Source organism: Meleagris gallopavo, chromosome 1 (genome assembly GCF_000146605.3).
Source record: "Meleagris gallopavo isolate NT-WF06-2002-E0010 breed Aviagen turkey brand Nicholas breeding stock chromosome 1, Turkey_5.1, whole genome shotgun sequence".
In the NCBI taxonomy this organism is placed as follows: domain Eukaryota; kingdom Metazoa; phylum Chordata; class Aves; order Galliformes; family Phasianidae; genus Meleagris; species Meleagris gallopavo.
This window is the reverse complement of record NC_015011.2, coordinates 181402468-181421742: the sequence shown is the minus strand read 5'-3', so window position 1 is coordinate 181421742 and position 19275 is coordinate 181402468. Positions and strand designations below refer to the sequence as shown.

Sequence of the window (19275 nt, the reverse complement as noted above, 5' to 3'; positions counted from 1 at the left end):
CTGCTATTATATAAAGCAACATATATGTTGCTGAATAAAATGTTTGAAAATTTTCATTTCACTTAAACTCGATGAGAATATAAAAGTATACAAAAACATTACTGTAAATTTTTCAACCATAGATGTCACTGTTCAGTCATAAAATGGAGCAATGAAACAGCCTCTCTTATTCATGCAGTGATTTCTACCTCAAGGATTTCTAGATCAGGTGTTTTACCAAGTATCAATAAATATTTTGTAGGAATGGCATCAAAATGTGATGCCTGGTGCAGTTGCTGTTTTGTAATTCTTCAGTCCCAGCCCTCTACAGGTCTAAAAAGCCATTCATATTGTCTGAGTATTTGTAAGACAGCAAAAAATAATCCTGTCTTGCTGGTGCTGATCAAGTAAGCTTTCTAGCAACCCTTGCAGTGCAATCATCTCTTAATTCTGTAACCTTAAAATAGCAGTACTTTTATGCCCCTTTTTGTATTAGGACCAAACAGCATGGCATTTGATTATCTATTTTATTTATCTTCGGTTAGATGGGTTTGAAATCTTGACTGAATGAGCCAGTAAGTCTCTTTCCAAGTTTCTTTGCTAAAGCAAAGAACTCTCAGGAATTATCATGAAAGAATTCAATTAGGGTAACTGAACAAGGCAAAATGAACCAGATAGAACATAAAAGACGTGGCAGTCCTAATGCAGAATTGCTTTTGCCTCATGCCACCACTGCACTGTTTCTGTGAAATTCTCTTCCTCGTAACTGTGCTTGAAATTTCCTGCTTCAGTAGAACAGTGTCTTTTAAAATGCATATATATCTGTGTGTGTATATATATATATGCATTTCAAAAGTATAGATATAAGGATTTCAACTATATTAATGGCAGGAAGATTCCTTGTTCCAGTTGATTAAGATGCCATATTTAGTACATTGCTTTGATATGTGAACCACGTAAGTGGAGCTTGAATCTTGCCTACACATCTAATGGGACATTTTGATTTTGTAAGTGGTTGTTCCTTGTTCTTTTCAAGTGAAAAAGGACTCAGATTTCAACACGTAGTTCTAATACAATATGAAGACATGCACTGTCTCACTGGATTTCTTTATGACCTTAAATAAAGGACTTATTTATGGCAAATCACAAGGGGAGGAGAATAAAACAGACTGTCATTTGCTACTTGGGGGAGTAAATCGGTGGTTTCAGGAAATGTTTCTGACTCATGTTGTCCTTTGCTGGCAAGGAGCATGGAAGTACTTCGGTCTCCTACAGTCCCCTACTTAAGCAGTGTGATGGCTGATTTATTGCAGCTAGTAATTAATGGGTCTCCTAATAGCAGAAACTGCATTTAATGAGCTCTGATTAGGGGTGGCAGTCCCCCGTTCAGCTGGTGTTATGAAGCCCATGGTTCATACCTGGATGATGCACTTTATGAAAGAGTTAAATATCATTGTCAGGTGTGTTATTATTAAGATTTCAGCTGATATATTTGACCTTTGATGAAGCCTCAGATGAGGTGTGGGCTGCCACTATTGGAAGATATGGTCCTTCTTTTCAAAAAAAGAGGGAGATGCATCACATCTGGAATGTTTATCACTGCCAAGTCCACAGGGGACATTTATTCTTATTGGAATCACAGTGATTGGAATAGTTGGAGCTGCAGAGATTCCACTGGTCCCTGGTTGTATTGCATGAGCTCCAATCACCCCACATTCCAGATAAGCAAATGCTCCACTGGAGTTAGTGTGGACCACACTAGAATGAGCATAAGTGTCTCTTTCCCCCTACAGTACAATAATTTTTTGTAGTAAATTAGCCAAGTAGATTCCCCTGCTTCTAGATAACAGGGAATGGCTTCTGATGTATTTCTTTGTGTCCTTCATCTCCCAGGATACCAGTGCAATTGCCTCTCACAGTTTACTGGAAGAAATTGTGAATCAGAAATCACAGCCTGCTTCCCAAATCCGTGCCGGAATGGAGGCTCATGCGATCCCATTGGCAATGCTTTCATCTGCAACTGCAAAAATGGCCTCACTGGAGTAACGTAAGTAAACTTTTCTACATTAACAATCAAAGCATTTTAATTTAGTGATGGAGTTTATTTTTTTGGACTGGGTGCTTTGTATCCAGCTAAGGGACATGATTTAGTGATGGGACCCCATAGGTCAGATTGGTGGGGTTTGATGATCTCGAAGGTCTTTTCCAGTGTAGACAATTCTATGATTTCCATGCAAAAAACAATCCAACACTTGGAATCAAGTCCTAGCTAATCCATATGAGAAATCCATAAGGCTTTCTGAATCCAGCTCTGAAGTTATTGTTTCAGATATGATCTCCAAATGAAATACGGATCTCACTAAGATATGATCTTGCTGAGATATGGACACCTGAGTCATTCCATAAAGCCTGTGGAAGCTGATCTGTAATCTTCTTAAGAACGGATCAATTATTTAGTCCTAGCTTAAAAGCCTAACTTATTGTATTCAGTTTTAAAATTCAAACCTTGATAAGATACTTGGCGTAGAAACTTGCCCTATGCTTTTTTCTCATTTGTCTTGTCTGTTTGCACTTTTTGTTTTGTTTTGTTTTTTTTATCACCTGCTTTTCTTCCCTGTTATCTCTGTTTAGGGTTCCTGTGATTATATTTTTCCCACTTCTCTGATATTTATTCATTTTATCTCTATCCTTAAAACAATTTTAAAAGTCAGTATATTCCCCTTTTCTCTCAAAGTAGTAACCTATTAATTTTTTATTACGTATTTTCAGCTCTGTTTTTTTCCATGAATCCTCTTGATAATTGTACTGAATCCCACGTGTTGGTCCAAAAATGATATAAAAGTGATCAGATCTTCTGCTATGTTCTGTGAGCCATCTTAGGATCAAGGAGCCTTTACCTATGAAATGCTTTAAACTTTTATTTACTTCGTGACATTTTTCATTTTATTATTTTAAAAAGCTATGGAATACCCGCAGAAAAAAAATTAAATGCCATTAATTAATATGATAATAATATGATAATAACATGATAATTGGCCAAGCACCAGCAAGGTGCTCGTTGTAGTTGTACCACTTTGAGAAGTCATCACTTGGAAGCTGGGCTGTTTGCTTGGCATTCTCCAAACTCCATGTTCTCCTTTTCTCCTTTTAAGGTGTGAAGAAGACATCAATGAGTGTGAAAGAGAAGAATGTGAAAACGGTGGTTCCTGTGTGAATGTATTTGGTTCATTTCTGTGCAACTGCACGCCTGGCTACGTGGGGCAATACTGCGGTCTTCGCCCTGTGGTGGTTCCCAATATACAAGCGGGGCATTCATATGTCGGCAAGGAAGAGCTGATAGGAATAGCCGTGGTTCTGTTTGTCATATTTGTGTTGATCATCCTTTTTATAATTTTTCGCAAGAAAGTATTCCGGAAGAACTATTCCCGCAATAACATCACGCTAGTACAGGATCCAGCCACTGCCGCCCTGCTGAACAAGAGCAATGGCATCCAGTTCAAGAACATCAGGAACAGCGGAGACAGCAGGAACATCTACCAGGAGGTTGGGCCTCCACAGGTCCCTGTGAGGCCGATGGCCTACACCCCGTGCTTCCAGAGTGACTCGCGGAATAACCTGGACAAGATAGTGGATGGGCTTGGCGTGGAGCACCAGGAGATGACAACATTTCATCCCGAGTCCCCCCGGATCCTGACAGCCAGGCGGGGTGTGGTGGTATGTAGCGTGGCTCCCAACTTGCCTGCGGTGTCTCCCTGCCGCTCCGACTGTGATTCCATCAGGAAGAGCACGTGGGATGCTGGAATGGAAAGTAAGTGCTGCATGCTGCTGTCTCTCTTCTTACCATAGGTATAGGTTCCTCACAGGTTGCAACAGGCACAGCTATACTTAATGCTTAAATTTTGATTAACACTAGGCACACAAAACATCTCATTACATGCACTAAATATGACTGAACATGTTATTTACTTGTTCAAAAAGCACAAATAGGCACTCTGAGCATTAGTTCTTCAAGTGATACAATGCAGTCATCTTTCTATTGGGGAAGAAAAGATTGAGGCAGAATTCTCAAAACTCCGCTCAGTCTGGGTGTTTGGTATCCCAGGGGAGTTAAAATTTTAAAACTTTCTACAAGAAGAAATTCTGTTTTGCAAGGGAAACATTCACCAATATATTCTCTAATTCCAGTGTCAATGAAGTGAGGTAGGAAATCAAGCCCCACTTAGGATCACCCTTTCAGTTCATTGCATTCTCATCTGCATTCTCTATCAGAGTGGTCACAGATTTTCTCATCCTCACAGCCATGCTGTTTCTGCTCTGATGGTTTCTCAACAGCTTAATGTACTGTCCATTTTCATTCCTCAACAAGTTGCTGGAGATACAGCAAGCCTCAATTATTCTCTTATAGCAACACCAGTTTGCCGAGCCAGAGTTTAGGCCCTGTGCTGTCCGTTCTTGCTAGTTAGAATGCTCCATACGGACTGCGATGTTTGCTTTAGAAGCAGGTTTTCTTTCTTTTCTTAGTCATGTTTTCTCTTTTGGGTAACATTTTCTACTGGGTGTGCAACACAACTTTAATCAAATCTATCAACAAAAATACACGATCCAGGAAATTTTGTAGCACTGTTGTTTTAGGGAATGAGAATAGAGCAACAGAGAGATGAACTCTCCACAGTGCCTCACATCTGACACGCACGTTTTCAGCTAAGGCAGCACATTGGTCTTCTAGTGAAAAACAGGAATTAATTATTATTCCTTTGGGATGTATTTCACTGTTGCATTGTGGTTGACCTTTAACCACTAAATATAGTCTTACTTATTTAAAATATCAGCCACCATGCATGTTGTGTGATTTCTTGGGTGTTCTTACCACAGACACTGGTGTCTGCATGAATTTCTGCACAGCATGAGGTCACGCCATGGGGATGGGCCTCAGCTGTCACTGAGTGAGAAGCAGTGCAGCTTCGTTACTGCAGCACTTACTCCATCTACTGTGTACCCTGCTCCTCAGCAGGACTAAATCAGCTGTTACTATATGCAGGTGCCCCATGCTGGGTAGAAATATCTACAGATAGCAAGTAGAGAGCTGTACTTAGGTGGATTGACTGTTTGCAGCACCTGAGCTTGTTCATTCATAATTAACTAAGGCATCTATCTCAATTCTTGCTGTGGATGATATGTTTTCCTTATTATCACTTACAGAATGTTTGAATGTGCGTGCTTAAATTTAAGCATGTGAGAACTTATACCACAGGCTGCAGTTATATGCTTGAACTGTAGACAAATTGACAAGACTGAATGTGCATGATGGAATGCATAAATCCACTCTACATCAGTGGTGGATCCAAGGGCTGTTGATGTAAAGACGCCCAGTAACTTCGCTGGGCTTTGTATGAGCCTCTAATGAGACTCTCAAATTAGGAAATGAACAGTAAAGATAAATGTATTTGTAATCTCTTGTATAAGATGTTTATACCAGATTTTTAAAGTCATCAATTTTCTTGCCACTGAGACTACACCGGGTCCAAAAGGCAATACAGCTGTTTATTCCTTGATAGCAATGGTGTCAGATGCTCAGGAGCCTGCTTGGGCTTCAGACACTTCAAAAGTCATTAGCTGCCTTCATCGCCAGTGGCTCATTTCCTCTGTCTGGAGGAAATATTTTTATTCTGACAATAACAAGAAAAGGCTATCTGTTGGCTCTGTGGTACAAGTAGACAAATGTGCATACCTATAGAGTACCATTTTGCTTTGTTTTTGCTGTCAATGAAGGTAAAGGGGTTGATGACGCTGAAGAAGTGACCTGTTTTGCAGGAAGTAATAAAGGCAGCAACTCTGAAGTACAGTCCCTCAGCTCCTTCCAGTCTGACTCAGGTGATGATAATGGTAAGAAATGATTTTATCTTTATTATGATAGGGACAAAGGGATTTAACTCTCTTTATAAAAACAATTAGGTGATATCTAGAAAACCCTTTAATGATACTGAAAGTCAGAAAGTCCTGTATTCAAGCTCTCATTTTGTGGCCACTTTTTAAATTAGTGGAACATAGTTGAAATCTTGATGGATGGAGCCATTACATCAGTACCAAGCTTTACACTGAATTAGAGTTAGGATACAGCAGACTCACGTTGTCAAGATAGAAGCTGACTAATAGATAGCAAGTTAAGCTGTAGATTTTCTATCTTCTTCCCTCTTGGAAGAGGATGACTTTCATGTTTCATCAGTCAAATCAAAGGGAATTTCTCTGCAGTTTGCCAGGTCTCATTCACAGTCCCAGCAAAACTCTGCAGGCTCTCAGCATGCAACAATGAGTGGATGAGGCAGTCCCTGTTGGCTTGGCCTCTCCCTGGCAATCACAGCTCAGCGAACAATAGAGCACCATTAAATCCTTGCTCTGTGCATGTTAGTTGTCCTACATCATTATCTCAGTAGGTGACGTGGGCAGAGCCATACACAGCCAGAAAGCAGCACACAAAGTCAGATCAAACCCTTGTTCCAAGGCCTGTGCATGTGGAGCAATGGTGCTGAGAAAAGCCAAGATATTTCTGCCAGGGAGAGATGATGGTTGTCAGGGAAGCCTCATTGAGATACATATAAAAGATTAGCACAAAGAAATTGCACTTAGGTTCCTCAGACACCAGTTAATGAACTGTCAGGAGGCTCAGCTTCTCAGTCATGTCACGCAGCTTTCCCTTAGGTACTCCTGAATGTTGGAAAATGCACTTAAAGGGAAGGGCACTTGCAGATGCTTTTGGTTCAGCTGTGACTGAAGCACTGTGAGTATTTTTGTCACACTTCTTTTCTGTGCTCCCCCTTGGAAAAAAAAAAAAAAAAAGTGAAATACTTTTGTGATATTATTGTTTCCATAATAATTATTCATGTGTTCTTGTGTGGCACATGGTAACTTTTTATATCCCTCAAATTCTAACTAGGCTTTTCATCTCATTTCAGTCACTGGCACAATATCCACTGAAGGTGGATGTGCCCACTCCTTTTTTGTGAAAGCTATGATCTTTATAGATACGATCTTTATAGATATGAAAATATGATCTTTAAAGATAACAATTCTAGTTCAGGGTCTAAACAAATCAATAACTTCAGAGAGAATGATGGAAGTAGCTTAAATCATCTGAGTCATTCTGCAGAGGTCAGTGCAAGAGTGCACTCTCTGGTTTTCCTGCAACAGCAGGGCGGGTTTGCAGTGGCAGAGCCTAAAATACAAATACAGGTATAGGTAAGTGTTTGCACACACCCTACTTGTACATAGGGGATAATGGATATCCTTCCTGAAGCCATAAAAAGTAGTTAATTCCTTGTGATGTAATCACATTCCTTGTGATGAAAAAGTCCCAATTTTTTAGTGTTTATAAAGAAAATGAAATAGAAGACTAAAAAGTCACCTGCTCTCAGCAATATAATACTTGCCAACTCATTTCAAAGACAAGTTTCAGGTTTCCATCATAAGGAATTTCAAAACAAAGGGATGTGGCAAAAGCAGACATTTAGGTTATCGTTTCACTGCCAGTGAATTGCTGATTGTGCTGGGTAGTCCAAGGGAATACTGTTTATGATGCCAATTTTCTACCCCTGGGCAGTGCTGGATTTGAGTGTTCTCTTGCACTGAACTGCTTGGGGTAGAAGTTTCCCTCCCTTCTGTGAAAATGCTACTCACAGCTCTCACCAGAGACAGACCATATCTGCCATGAAAACTTATACTGGCCCTGTTTCTGACCTCACGTTTCCACTCCGTGTTGCCCATGACTCCCAGATCTCTGGCAGAAGCACTGTTCTTTCTTTTCTCATTACCTGTTCCCATCTGGCTGACATTCTCAGTAGTGGAGGGATGGACAGACTTTCTTGGTGGGGTTCTTTTTGTCTCCAGCCCTTCCCTGTCATGTCTTGCTCACACCAGCAGCATGTGAAGAAGCTATGTATGGGGCTGCATACTATAGACCTACTGCCAAGGCAGGGGTTCCCCCTAGCTCTGATGAGGTTTCTCTTACATTTTTCAGCCACCCTCAACCTCTTTTTCTACCCACGCAGAAACTACTTACATGGTGCCATTTAGTTTTCCATAATGTTTGTTGTGCATTAGTCAATACGAGCCTCCTTTGTTTATACAATTACCAGTGCCACTGATGCCATAAACATAGTCAAAGACAGAACATGGTTCCTTTGGCTCATCAAGACTTCTTGCCAAGCTTTCACAAGGACTGAGGAAATTGAATGAGATTCTTGATCGTGTGCCCAAAATTCAAGAGGCCTCTGAATGTTAAACGTAGAGTGAAAAGTGCTATCACTGTTAACATGCTTTTTTGTGACCTCTAAGTCTATTGACTGTGTGAAACAAAAATGTTATTTCCTGCCCAACATTTCTGGTTGCCTTCTTTGCCTGCTCCAAAGCAGTCAGAGTTTTCTTGTAATTAAGAGAGCAGAAAAGCCAGTACCAATGGAATTTAAAGGGAGCTCTCCCTTTTTTTTACACTGGGTTTTATCTCAAGTAGTCAAAGGCAGGGTGTTATTTTGTCCAAAATCACCTACGAGATCACACACTGTGCCACTGTTTTATTCTGTGTTAAAAGATTGTTTGGTCAATACTCATTATTTCAAGGGAAAAGTATATTTTGGTAAAATAGCTGCAGAGAACACACGGGGCATTTGTGAAAATATTCTGTCAAGCAAAAGTCAAAATTCGAACCAAATCTACTTGACTGCGCCCTTCTAATTATAGCAGTGCTTCTTAATGTCCCAGAGATATTGCATTGCACACCACAAAGAGTAAAGAAGTAAAACATTCCTCTTAGGAAATAGATGAAGCCCAGCACCTTTCAGATGGTGCGGTGGTATGAGGATGATGATTCCTAGGAGCACATATCATGGTCTCTGGAGACCTTTAAGCAAGAATGAATTAGAAATTAGTGTCAGGTAGACAAGATACTGCTGCGGTTAATTGAATCAGCTGGCCAGTCTGTTTGAATTTATGAGGTGATACACATCATGCCATACGCCTTTTTGGAAATGTTGTTTTGGAATTTATCATCACTCTTAAAATGTATGGGATTATCTGAAATGAAGTGTCCTGCAATCCACTGCATAAATCATGCATTGGTCAGCAGCCTTTTTTTTTTTTCAATGTCAGTTCTGTCTGTTTGAAAGAATTTATTGTGGTAACATGACATATGTTTTAAATACTAACCTGAAGCTGTCCTTCCCCTCCCTTTCTTTTCTGCTTTCCCTCCCCTGCAAGCTTCCATAGTGACTGTCATACAGCTTGTCAACAATGTAGTTGACACTATAGAAAATGAAGGTATTTAATTTTTTTCTTTCTTGTTATGCAACAATGCTTCTTGTTTTCATTGTGAAACATTCCAGCAGAACCTCACTAATCTAAACCAACCAGCAAACCTGCAGTAGGGATTGGGATTTGCAAATCAGCATGTTCACCAGCAAACCTGAAAGTGGTGTACTACTTATATCTTTGGGTAACTGGAAGTGGTAGAAAAGGTATCAAGGCCATCATCATCTCTTGTTCCAGTCAATGATTTTGCTTGCTTATTGCCATAGCCTTCAGAAAGCATAGGATGTGGTTGACAATGAAGCCAAATCATTGAGATTATCCTATCTGCAGAGGATGTGAAGCAGAAGATGCCAAAAGGTATCTGTAAAGTATCCCAAACTGTGATTAAACTGGATTACACACTCCATTGGGACTATATGGAAAGCAACAAAGTGGTGGTGGGGAGGTAGCTTGTTTCTTCCAGGTAATAACATCAAGTAGATGATGTACAGACACAGCTCCCTTGATGTCATGTAGCAAGGCAGCCTGGCCACCACTGCTTTTCCCTTGGGGTTCATGTGTGTACTGAATAGAATGTGGCATTGGGTTCAAGGGCCCATCATACAGCTCTCCCATTGATCTCTGTGTAATCTTAGACCCATTTCACTGCAAGTGAACTAATTTCCTTACGTTACAACTTGGTTCTACAACAAAGCACTGAGGAAATGTGAATAACAAAGATAAATATTTGTTTTATTTATTTATACAACATATGTCCTATCTTTGGGGAAATGTTGACTCAAGTCCAGTTAACCACAAAGTCCAAAATATAGTGTATAGTATATTTGTTGATTTTCTGAAGTGTAAGATGGCCATTCTACTTGCTACTTCATAGAAAGAACTATCCAAGGTTAACTCAGAAAGTTAGTTCCAATCATTAAAAAAGAAAGAAAAAAGAAAAAAAGAAAATACCCCTGAAAAGAAAGCACAGTCACTGTAATTGGTCCCATCTTCCTAATGGAAAACATAAGCAAACACATTGGCTTCCTATCATGCTTCACAGGTCAGAAAAAGCCATCTTGGCAGTAATTTCAAAAGGCTGTTACTCAAAGTGCTTTGCCCACTTCCTAGTCCCTTCTCTGAGAGTCATTATTCTCACGAGCTGTGCAGCATAATGGGAGCAGAATGGCTGCCACAGGAGGGAACAGAGCTCCTTCCCCATGCAGCTCTGCAGGTGTTGCAGGTCAGCATTAGTGAGGTTCTCCTGGATCCTGAAGTCATGCAGCTTGGAGGGACCAGGCGCATCTCAGGTGCAATGTCATTACTCTGAAAGAATAGCAGCATCCACATAGAAAAATTAGAGGAATGAAGGAGAAGAGTGGTTAGGGCCGGTTCAGACAGTGCTGCTAAAGCTGCAGTAGCCGGAGCCCTACTCAGCCCAGGCTAATGCAGAGCAGGTAGAATGCCACTATCTGGCTAATGAACTAACAAATAAATCACCATCATCACATAGTATATGTGATGATAAACAAGGTCATGAGTGGTGTTAATAGATGGAGGCCTGGAGAATTGTTTGCTCTGCCCTCATTTGTGGCAGAGCCCAAAAAGAGGAAACCCTGTCATGCCATGAAGGGCAGTTCTTCTGTCCAGGTCTCCTCCAGCGATACAATCTAGAGACCTCGTCCAGTCAGTTCTTGCATGAAGCCAAATAACATGTGGTTGAACAAGAACCATCCCATCTAGTAAGCGCTGCAGCTTTTTCCCCGCTCTTTTCTCACACAGAACCTCTTCCCCTGCTCTCTCCCCAACCCCTGCACCCTCTCCATACTGGAATGCCTCCCTCCCCACCAGCTAGCATGGCAGTGCAGGTGGGAGGTGGGTATGGGGTTGCAGAGCATTGTAGTTGACGGCCCCATTAAATGGCTTTGTATTCTATTCTATTCAGGTTCTTATACCGTGCCCATCACCATGGTATCTGAGCCCAGGTGGGCCCAGATTTGTTTGAACCGGCCCTGAGAATGGTAGATTCTTATTTTTCTGTTTCAAAGTGAACAAGTGAGAGAAAAATGTTCTTTGCAATTATAAACCATATAGATGGTGGATAGCCCTTTTTGTATTAAGAATTCCAGCTCTAATGTAATTTCATATCTGTTCAGTGAGGGTAAATAGTTAAGATATGATAGAAAAGGAATATAATGCACATGACATAATAATTTCTTTATGTATGTCTGCATTTGACTGGGCAAGCTTATCTTGTATGTTAAAATAAGGAACAATTTAAAATCCTATTAAAACAACACTGAGCCAGCTGTACTTTAGAAATATGCATGCAGAGCTTTATATTTTCACATGTAAGTCCATGCTGGTAACAAGCTCCTAGTTACCAGTTTTTACTTTTCACTTTGTATCTGGCAGTGTCTGTCATGGATCAAGGACAGAACTACAACAGAGGTGATTTTTTGGGGACCCTTTCTGCCTGTTGGACTGTGTTAGGGTGGGAGGGCACTGACTTGGTCTGTTTTTCTTTTACTGCTTCACGTGTCCTCTTTTGTTTGAATTCTGTTGGGTTGCAAATGCTGCATGAGAATGGCCAGCCACTTCTTTATTTCAGGATCCAGTTCTTAGTCTCTCAGTCAATCAGATTGTTTGCCTACACACTTTTGTGAAACAAAGCCATTGGAGGTGGAAGGGGAGTTTAGATACGATACCATAAGCATGCTGACTTCCTTTATGTATTTCTTCAATTAACTTTGAAAAGCATTGTTTTGGAGATTTTTGTCATTTTGATTTCTCAGCTTCATAGTTTCTAATGCAACCTAGTAGCATCCTATAATGCGAACCGCCTTTGAGTGGCCATGGTTTGTTTCTTTGCTTGTTTGCAATTGCATTGTCATACCATGTAGTCCTTCTGTCCTATCCATTGGGTCAGAGCATGGCTGACCCATGCAGATGGCCTCTGACGCATGCTGTGACCTAAATGTGTATTTAGGATTAAGAGTTTGCTCTTTAGCGAGTGCATGCCGGACGTTCCCTGGTCATTAGTGGCCCCATCCTCACTGCTGTGATTCTCTTTCCAGCGTACCATTGGGATACCTCAGACTGGATGCCAAGTGCTCGTTTATCTGACATTGAGGAAGTGCCCAATTTTGAAACGGCGGACGGAGGCTCGGCTCATCATGGCAGCACCAGAGAGCTGGAGACGGATTACTACCTTGGTGGCTACGACATCGACAGCGACTACCCACCCCCTCATGAAGAGGAGTTTCTGAGCCAGGACCAGTTACCACCTCCTCTTCCAGAGGATTACCCAGACCAGTACGAAACCCTCCCGCCCTCACAGCCGGTCTCGATGGCAAACACGCTCAGCCCCGACTGCCGGCGACGGCCGCACTTCCACCCCAGCCAGTACCTCCCTCCTCACCAGTTTCCCCATGAGACAGACACTGCAGGGGCTCAGACTGGGAATGAATTTAGTACTTTTGCTGTTGGCCCAAGTCAGAACACAGAAAACGTTAGTGCAGGTAAGATGCCCTTAACCTTGCACAACTCTCTAGATGCTTCCTCCTCTGACGTCTCAGCCAGCTGCGGCTTTGATGACTCCGAAGTAGCCATGAGTGACTTTGAAAGCGTGGAGGAACTCAAACTAGAAAATGTGCACATTCCATTTGTAGAGACCCAGCATCAGACACAAGTGTAAAAGGAAGCTCCTTTCTTCTTTCTCTTCTTCCTCTTTTTTTTTTTTTTCTGTTGTCATTTGGTCCAATTAATAGTATAAATATTGAGAAGAAATTTTGCTGAAGGTGTATCTATATATATTGGGCAATGCAAAAATACAGTATAACCCATTATTAACTTGTTCAGAAATGGTATTGTATGTGCAGACATGAAGAGACCAATTGTGTTAAGTATTACACATTACAAAATTGTTACAGACAATCTGGAGAGTGTGTACCTTCTATTTATTACCAAGAGTAAAACTTATGAGGAAGGGGAAAATGATCTCATTGCTGAATAAATTCTTCTTCTCCCTCCCACCTCCACCTAGGGTTTGGGGTTGTTTGTTTTTTTTGTTGTTGTTGTATTAAAAGTGTTACAGTGTTATGTTCTTCCTACAGTATTAAAGAACTGGTATGGATGATTCCAAGAGGCAATGTTGCATGAAATATTGTCAGTGAAAGAGTGAAAACAGTTGATCGCTGAGGCTGCTATGTACATCACATCAGATGGCTTAAAAAACAGCATTTACAAATTGACATATCGAAGATAGTCATTTGTCCATAAATATTTGTCTGTGGTTTCCTTTGTTACATAATATTTCATTCTACTTCATGCACATATACAGCAACTCATATATTCAACAGCATATATTCACTGTAAATCAGCCCACTTTGGTTGCCATTTTTTCAACACAGTGTCAGATGTGTGTGTACAACTTCACCGGTGAGAACTTCCTTTGACTTCTGCATGTCGTGTGAAAATGGATCTGAAAGCAGTTGGAAAACCTAAGGTATCCGTGTAACACAGATGTTGGTATTTTTTTAATTCTTTGTTTGGGCAATCTCTTCTTCAGCAGCAGTCATCATGCTGGAATTATTGCAGTAAAATTAGTTGCAATTAAGTTGCATAAAACTATTAAGTTCTATCATCTCAGATTTTTAGTTTAACATCATTTGGCAAATGTCCATCCATAGTGTCTATGGGAAGAGCTCTCAGCTGCTGCAAACTGATCAGTCGGTGGAACTGCACGGATGGGTTGTGACAAAGAATCTGGTTGTAGATTTTCTGCTGGATGTCCGTGTGATTTCACAAGATTTGAGAACTTCCAAAGGTTGTTTGCAGACTGCAGGATGTCATTGTGGAATGAAGACAGCGGCGGCATTACTGTGATCTTATGCTTCCCTCAGCCTTGTTGGAGTAAATGGCCTTTCGCAATGATTGGCCTGAACAGCCCAGTGCAGTATGGAAATGTGGATTTGCACTCAGTGTATACATACCCATTGCTCAGTGCTAAGAAAATGTTTTACCACTGCTTTTTACATCATCTTTATACCTTATACAATGAATGTGAGTCTGTAGTCTACATAACTGCTGGACTTTCATCCATTCCTGCCATGGCATCACTCAGTCATTTTGAAAAGCTGTTGAATGCATGTCATTGTTATTAATGAACAGATTAATAACAGATTTCTTGTGCCACTTTCCATATCCTGCCTCTTGTTCAAACATGGAATAGTTTCAGCAATTGTGTTCTCAGATGTGTTCTTGACTGAGCGGAGTTTCACACAGAATTAAGTTGTGGGTCTTTATATTCACAAATCACCCCCAGCAAAAAGAAATTGTTAATAGAATATAATTGAAGTAATTATAGCTTGTAACACTTTTAATAAAACGGGATTTCTAAAATTCTCAGAAGCAGGTATGATGTGCAGTAACTCTTCATTAGAAAACAGCTTATTATACAGGTACATGAATAAATTGAGTGAGCTTTTGGAAAGACCACATACTGCACATAACAGTATTGTCAGGTACTTGTCTGCCAATAGTTTGTGTCCACTGAATTTATGAATGTCACTTGGTCTTCTCAAAGTAAACATACTTCTGTAGCAGTGTTATATTCTGAATGTTCACCTCCCTTTCCCTCTCATTTTCAAGAAAAAATAATGGAAATTTGTATCACAAGAACTGAGGGATTCTATGATTTGCCAATGAGCTATGAAGTGGTTTAGCAAGCCTCAAAGCGCAGACAGAGGATGATGTGCATTGTTCATCAAGTCAGTGTTGCAGAAAAGCAGATGCAAGAATTAGATTGATATCTCTTCAAGGTTAGGAACAACTGAGTGAAAAAGCAAAACTGGAAGTTTGCTTATAGCTTACATGAGGTTTTGCTCCTACTCAGTTTTGGTGTGAGACATTTCTATCTGTCCTGCAATTAGTTCTCTTTTAGCCCCCAGTTAGCTATGAAGTGTTCTTTTCATCATTCTTCTGTAGTAAGCCTGAGACACTGATTCAAAACTGTGCTGGGACATATCAAAAGTGTCCCAAGGGAGAGCACCACAGAAGCTTAGCAACTGCCATACAGAAAAGATCAGTATTTCTTACCAAGTTTGTTGCCTCAGTAATATCTTGTTGATAGTGAATTTTACTAGTAAAGTATGCATAAATACAATGTATAGTACTTTTTCTGTTTTGATGTTGTTGCCATTGCATTTCACTGAACATCTACTTATTAAAGTGCTGTGGGGAAAGTGCCAAGGATCACCCATTTGTCCTTCTCTATCCCATCGTGCTTTCTATACCTCAATATCTCCTCCCCTCCAAATGAAGTAGTCCCAAATTGATTGTTCTATCTTCAAACAAATGCCCCTCTGTGGATATTGGAACTTCTGTACCTGGCCTGTATGATTCTGTTCTGGCTCTTTTTGATGGTGATAAGACCTGAATGCAGAGATCAAAGTTAAATATTTCTTAGGGAGTAAGACTTTTGCATTAACATCTCTCTTGTTAATCCAAGCCATTTTATTATCCTTTTTACTACTGCTCTACATGGAGAAGCCCTAAATTTCTGGAAGATAACAACCCTCCCAACCTAATATAAGAATTAGTGTTCACGTTGTTCCATCCAATATATATTTATTTTTCTGCCACAAGCAGCAAATTTATATTGCTATTGTGTCATTCCCAGCTCCCTACTTTTGTTTCAGCTTCCCTTGCCATCTCTGCTGATCTGATTGGCTTTGGTCCTATCTCTGTATTTCAGTTTGTGTTCCTGTAGATGGCTCCACTACACGATATTTTCTTTCAGGATCAGCTATGAGGAGAGATTTCATAATCTTAAATGATTTCTCTAGCAGAGTCTGAAGCAGTGCTGGCTTTCATGCATCTGTACCCTCAGAAACTCAGCCTGGATGCAGCACAGGGAAACAATGCATGCCACTGAAATGCTGATTAATAGAGAGGCAGTAGCCTGTTTGCTCAGAGCCAGGCAAGTGGTAAACTTCAAGAATGTGGCATAAAAATTGTTGCTGTTGGCTCAATTAAACATTCATTATGAAAAGAAATATGGACAGGACGAGTGGTTAAAACCATGATTTACTCCTCATCAAGTTCCTGCTAGGAAAACTAAAGGAATGCTATAGTGTACCCTTAATAAATGCAAACATGGGAGGGTTGAAGGTGCCCTGGACCAGTTTTTCTAAGTTTCATTTGAAAAGGTAATGTGCTTAATAATGGAGAAAAATAGCTATTTAAAGCCAGTAGTGAATGTACATCTGTGCTCTGTTGGTGTTTTTTGGAGCTATTAACTGAGTAATAATGGATATTTTACAGGCTTCCAAAGAGAGAGTTATATTTTCAGGTTCATTCTCTGATGGTTTACCGCCATTCATCATGTAGTAAAACTGTGCTTTTTGCCTCTTTCCATCAATACACCAAATTGTGAATTGAGCCTTAGCAATTGAGAGTGTTGCTCATTGTCCATGGCCATTAACCCGTGCTTCATGAACTTGACATTTAACATCTCCATTACCAGACGGGGCATTCAGTTAGTAAATCAGCTGCATCATCCAAGGGATGGGTGGGTGGGAAAGAAATGAAATTAAATTCATTTTATTCTGTAATAATAAAAAGCAATAACTACAAATGTGTCGTATTACACAAAGGCCATAAGTAATCTTTACCAGTGTTAAGAGTGCATTTGAACTGTACTACGGAAAGAGATCGGAGCCCTCGGAACTGTAGCATTCTTCTGTCATAGGAATACCTGAATGGCTGTTATTTAACAATGCAATGAGCCCATACTGCCACTTTTCAGGAGGTGACAAAGATGTTTATGAATGAAAGCAGTTCTCTTTAAAGCACTGTATCGGAAAAGATTGTCTTGTAAATTTTACCTGTTGCAAGCAGGCTGGTTTGTAAAAGATGTATGTTTTGGTGTTTAAAAAGAAGTTTATAAAATAATGTATATAATGGTTTCAAATTACCAGGCTTTTGTAGATATTTGATGCCAATCAGGTCGCTTTAATTTTTGTTCCTTTGTTTGTTTGTTTGATATCATTTTGAAGAGTCATCAAAGTCGGTTTAAACTTTTGAGGTAACAGAAAAAAAAAAGTTTTAGATTTGAAAAGTGGTACTTTTTAATCATTTCACAATGTACTGTAACTCCTTGGTTCAGCTCTTTTTGTTTGACTTTTTCTGTTTTTAAGAAGACTTTTTTATTGACTTTTTTTAAATGAAATGTGTTTTGCACAAAAATACCCAAGAGATCTGATTTCTGTGCCATTTCAAATAGGTATTAAGAGATGTCATTTCTCCAGTGACAACAAATTCAACCATATGCAAAAGGGAAGGTTTATCACTTTGAATGGGTATAGTCCCTCATCCAAAAACTAATTGTTCCTTCATAATTGCTGTTGGCAGTATTGTCTTGTGTTCTTTTGCTATAAAAACAAAACAAACAAACAAACAAAAAAAAGTGTACAGGTTTGTAACTGCCAAAATTTGCTAAAGTTGATGGTTAAAACAAATTTTCCAAGTAAACAAGAAGAAAAGCCTAGTTGTGTTGACTATTTCTTGATTTTTCTCCTATTTTCAAAGGAGGGAACAAGATAGGAGATCAGTTCTGCAAGGAATATAGTTTTTCATTACCTCACAGTATTGCAGAAAATGCTATTTTTTTGGACTGCAAATTCATTTCTTTATTACATGGCATTTTCTCCATAGGAGCCCCTACTCACACCACAAAGCTGTTGCCAAGGGTTGTTTGACTGGTGCGTGTACACTAATATGGTTGCTTAATTAAAACCACAACCTTAAATGAAGCAGAGTATCAGCATTTCACCTAACCATCTAGACATGGAGCTCCACCAGCTACACTAGTTTCAGAGGATAGCTCAGCTGTTCTGGGTTAGCTGCTGAGGAGGGTGCAAGGGATGGGTGCTCAGAGGAGGCACAGAAGCCCTCTCTGAAGTGTGGTAAGGCAGATTTCCTTCCTGCCACGGGCACCTCTGTCCTCCAGCAGCCTGGTATTAACAGCTGGGTCCAGCTAGGACAAATTCAGGTGGGAAGTCTCAGGTGCATACACACTACACCAGCCAGGGCTATAATTAGGCACAGTACTCAGCCTGCTTAGAGGTTACATTCAGAGATCACCGAATCATAAAATGGCTTGGATTGGAAGGGACCATAACTATCTTCTAGTTCCAATCCCCTGCTGTGGGCTGGTTGCCCCACACCAGACCAGGCTGCCCAGGGCACAATCCAGCCTGGCCTTTAGCACTCCAGGGATGGGGCATCCATGAATACCCTTTTTTGACATTCTTGAAACAGGATTTAAACTGTGTCAAAACAAAATACAAAGTCAACATTAAGCATCTCCCTTTCACAAGAATACTAATTGTGTTTTTCCTAGAATGCAAAGAAAGACAGTTCCCTCTTTGTTTTATTATTTGTACTTCCCCTACTTATTGAAAAGCTTTTCTGCTTTACCACATTTCCTAGCAGCCTTTGACTCAACCTCAGCGAAATTTTCCTGGCAGTAAGAAAGTGGCACCACAAATCACCAGGGCTCACCATTGTAGTAAGAACATCAGTAAACAAGGATGTAAGGCTACTTTGGAAAACATTCAAGACTAAATGACTTAAAGTTCCTGCCTCCATTTAGTGTCCTGAGCTGGAGTCAGGAAATGGCACCAGTATTTCTTTCAGGATGGACAAAATGAGATTGAGAGAGCAACAGGTCAAAACTCAGGTGTCCAGTCTAAAGGGAAGTGCCCCTACGGGCCTACCATAAGCTATTTCTTCCTTCACTGTATTATAATAACAGGTTGTGCAAACTTGCAGTGTATCCACGCCAATATCATGGAACCAACTTCCTTTCCATTAAAACCAAGTCTCTGATAATTTCAGTGGGCTTAGAGTTCTATCAAACAGTCTGTTATCACCACAGAAACATCTGTAATGTAAACAGCACGGAAAGCAGGGCTGGATGGTCCAGCTACAGCACTTCCAACCTTTCTGAAGCAG

At 40.3% G+C, this 19275-nt stretch overlaps 1 protein-coding gene across 1 annotated transcript in view; it reads left to right on the top strand.

Annotated features, from left to right (window-relative positions):
- The window catches only part of LOC104909382 (protocadherin Fat 3-like), a 34486-nt gene extending 16680 nt beyond the window's left edge, over nucleotides 1–17806 (top strand). Inside the window, exons 3-8 of the mRNA XM_010706131.2 lie at nucleotides 1873–2026; nucleotides 3132–3787; nucleotides 5749–5862; nucleotides 9226–9285; nucleotides 11671–11706; nucleotides 12333–17806. Coding sequence (XP_010704433.2) covers nucleotides 1873–2026; nucleotides 3132–3787; nucleotides 5749–5862; nucleotides 9226–9285; nucleotides 11671–11706; nucleotides 12333–12952 — 1640 coding nt within the window. The 3' untranslated portion in view covers nucleotides 12953–17806. The remainder of the gene's footprint in view (nucleotides 1–1872; nucleotides 2027–3131; nucleotides 3788–5748; nucleotides 5863–9225; nucleotides 9286–11670; nucleotides 11707–12332) is intronic.
- The last annotated feature ends 1469 nt before the right edge of the window (nucleotides 17807–19275 follow it).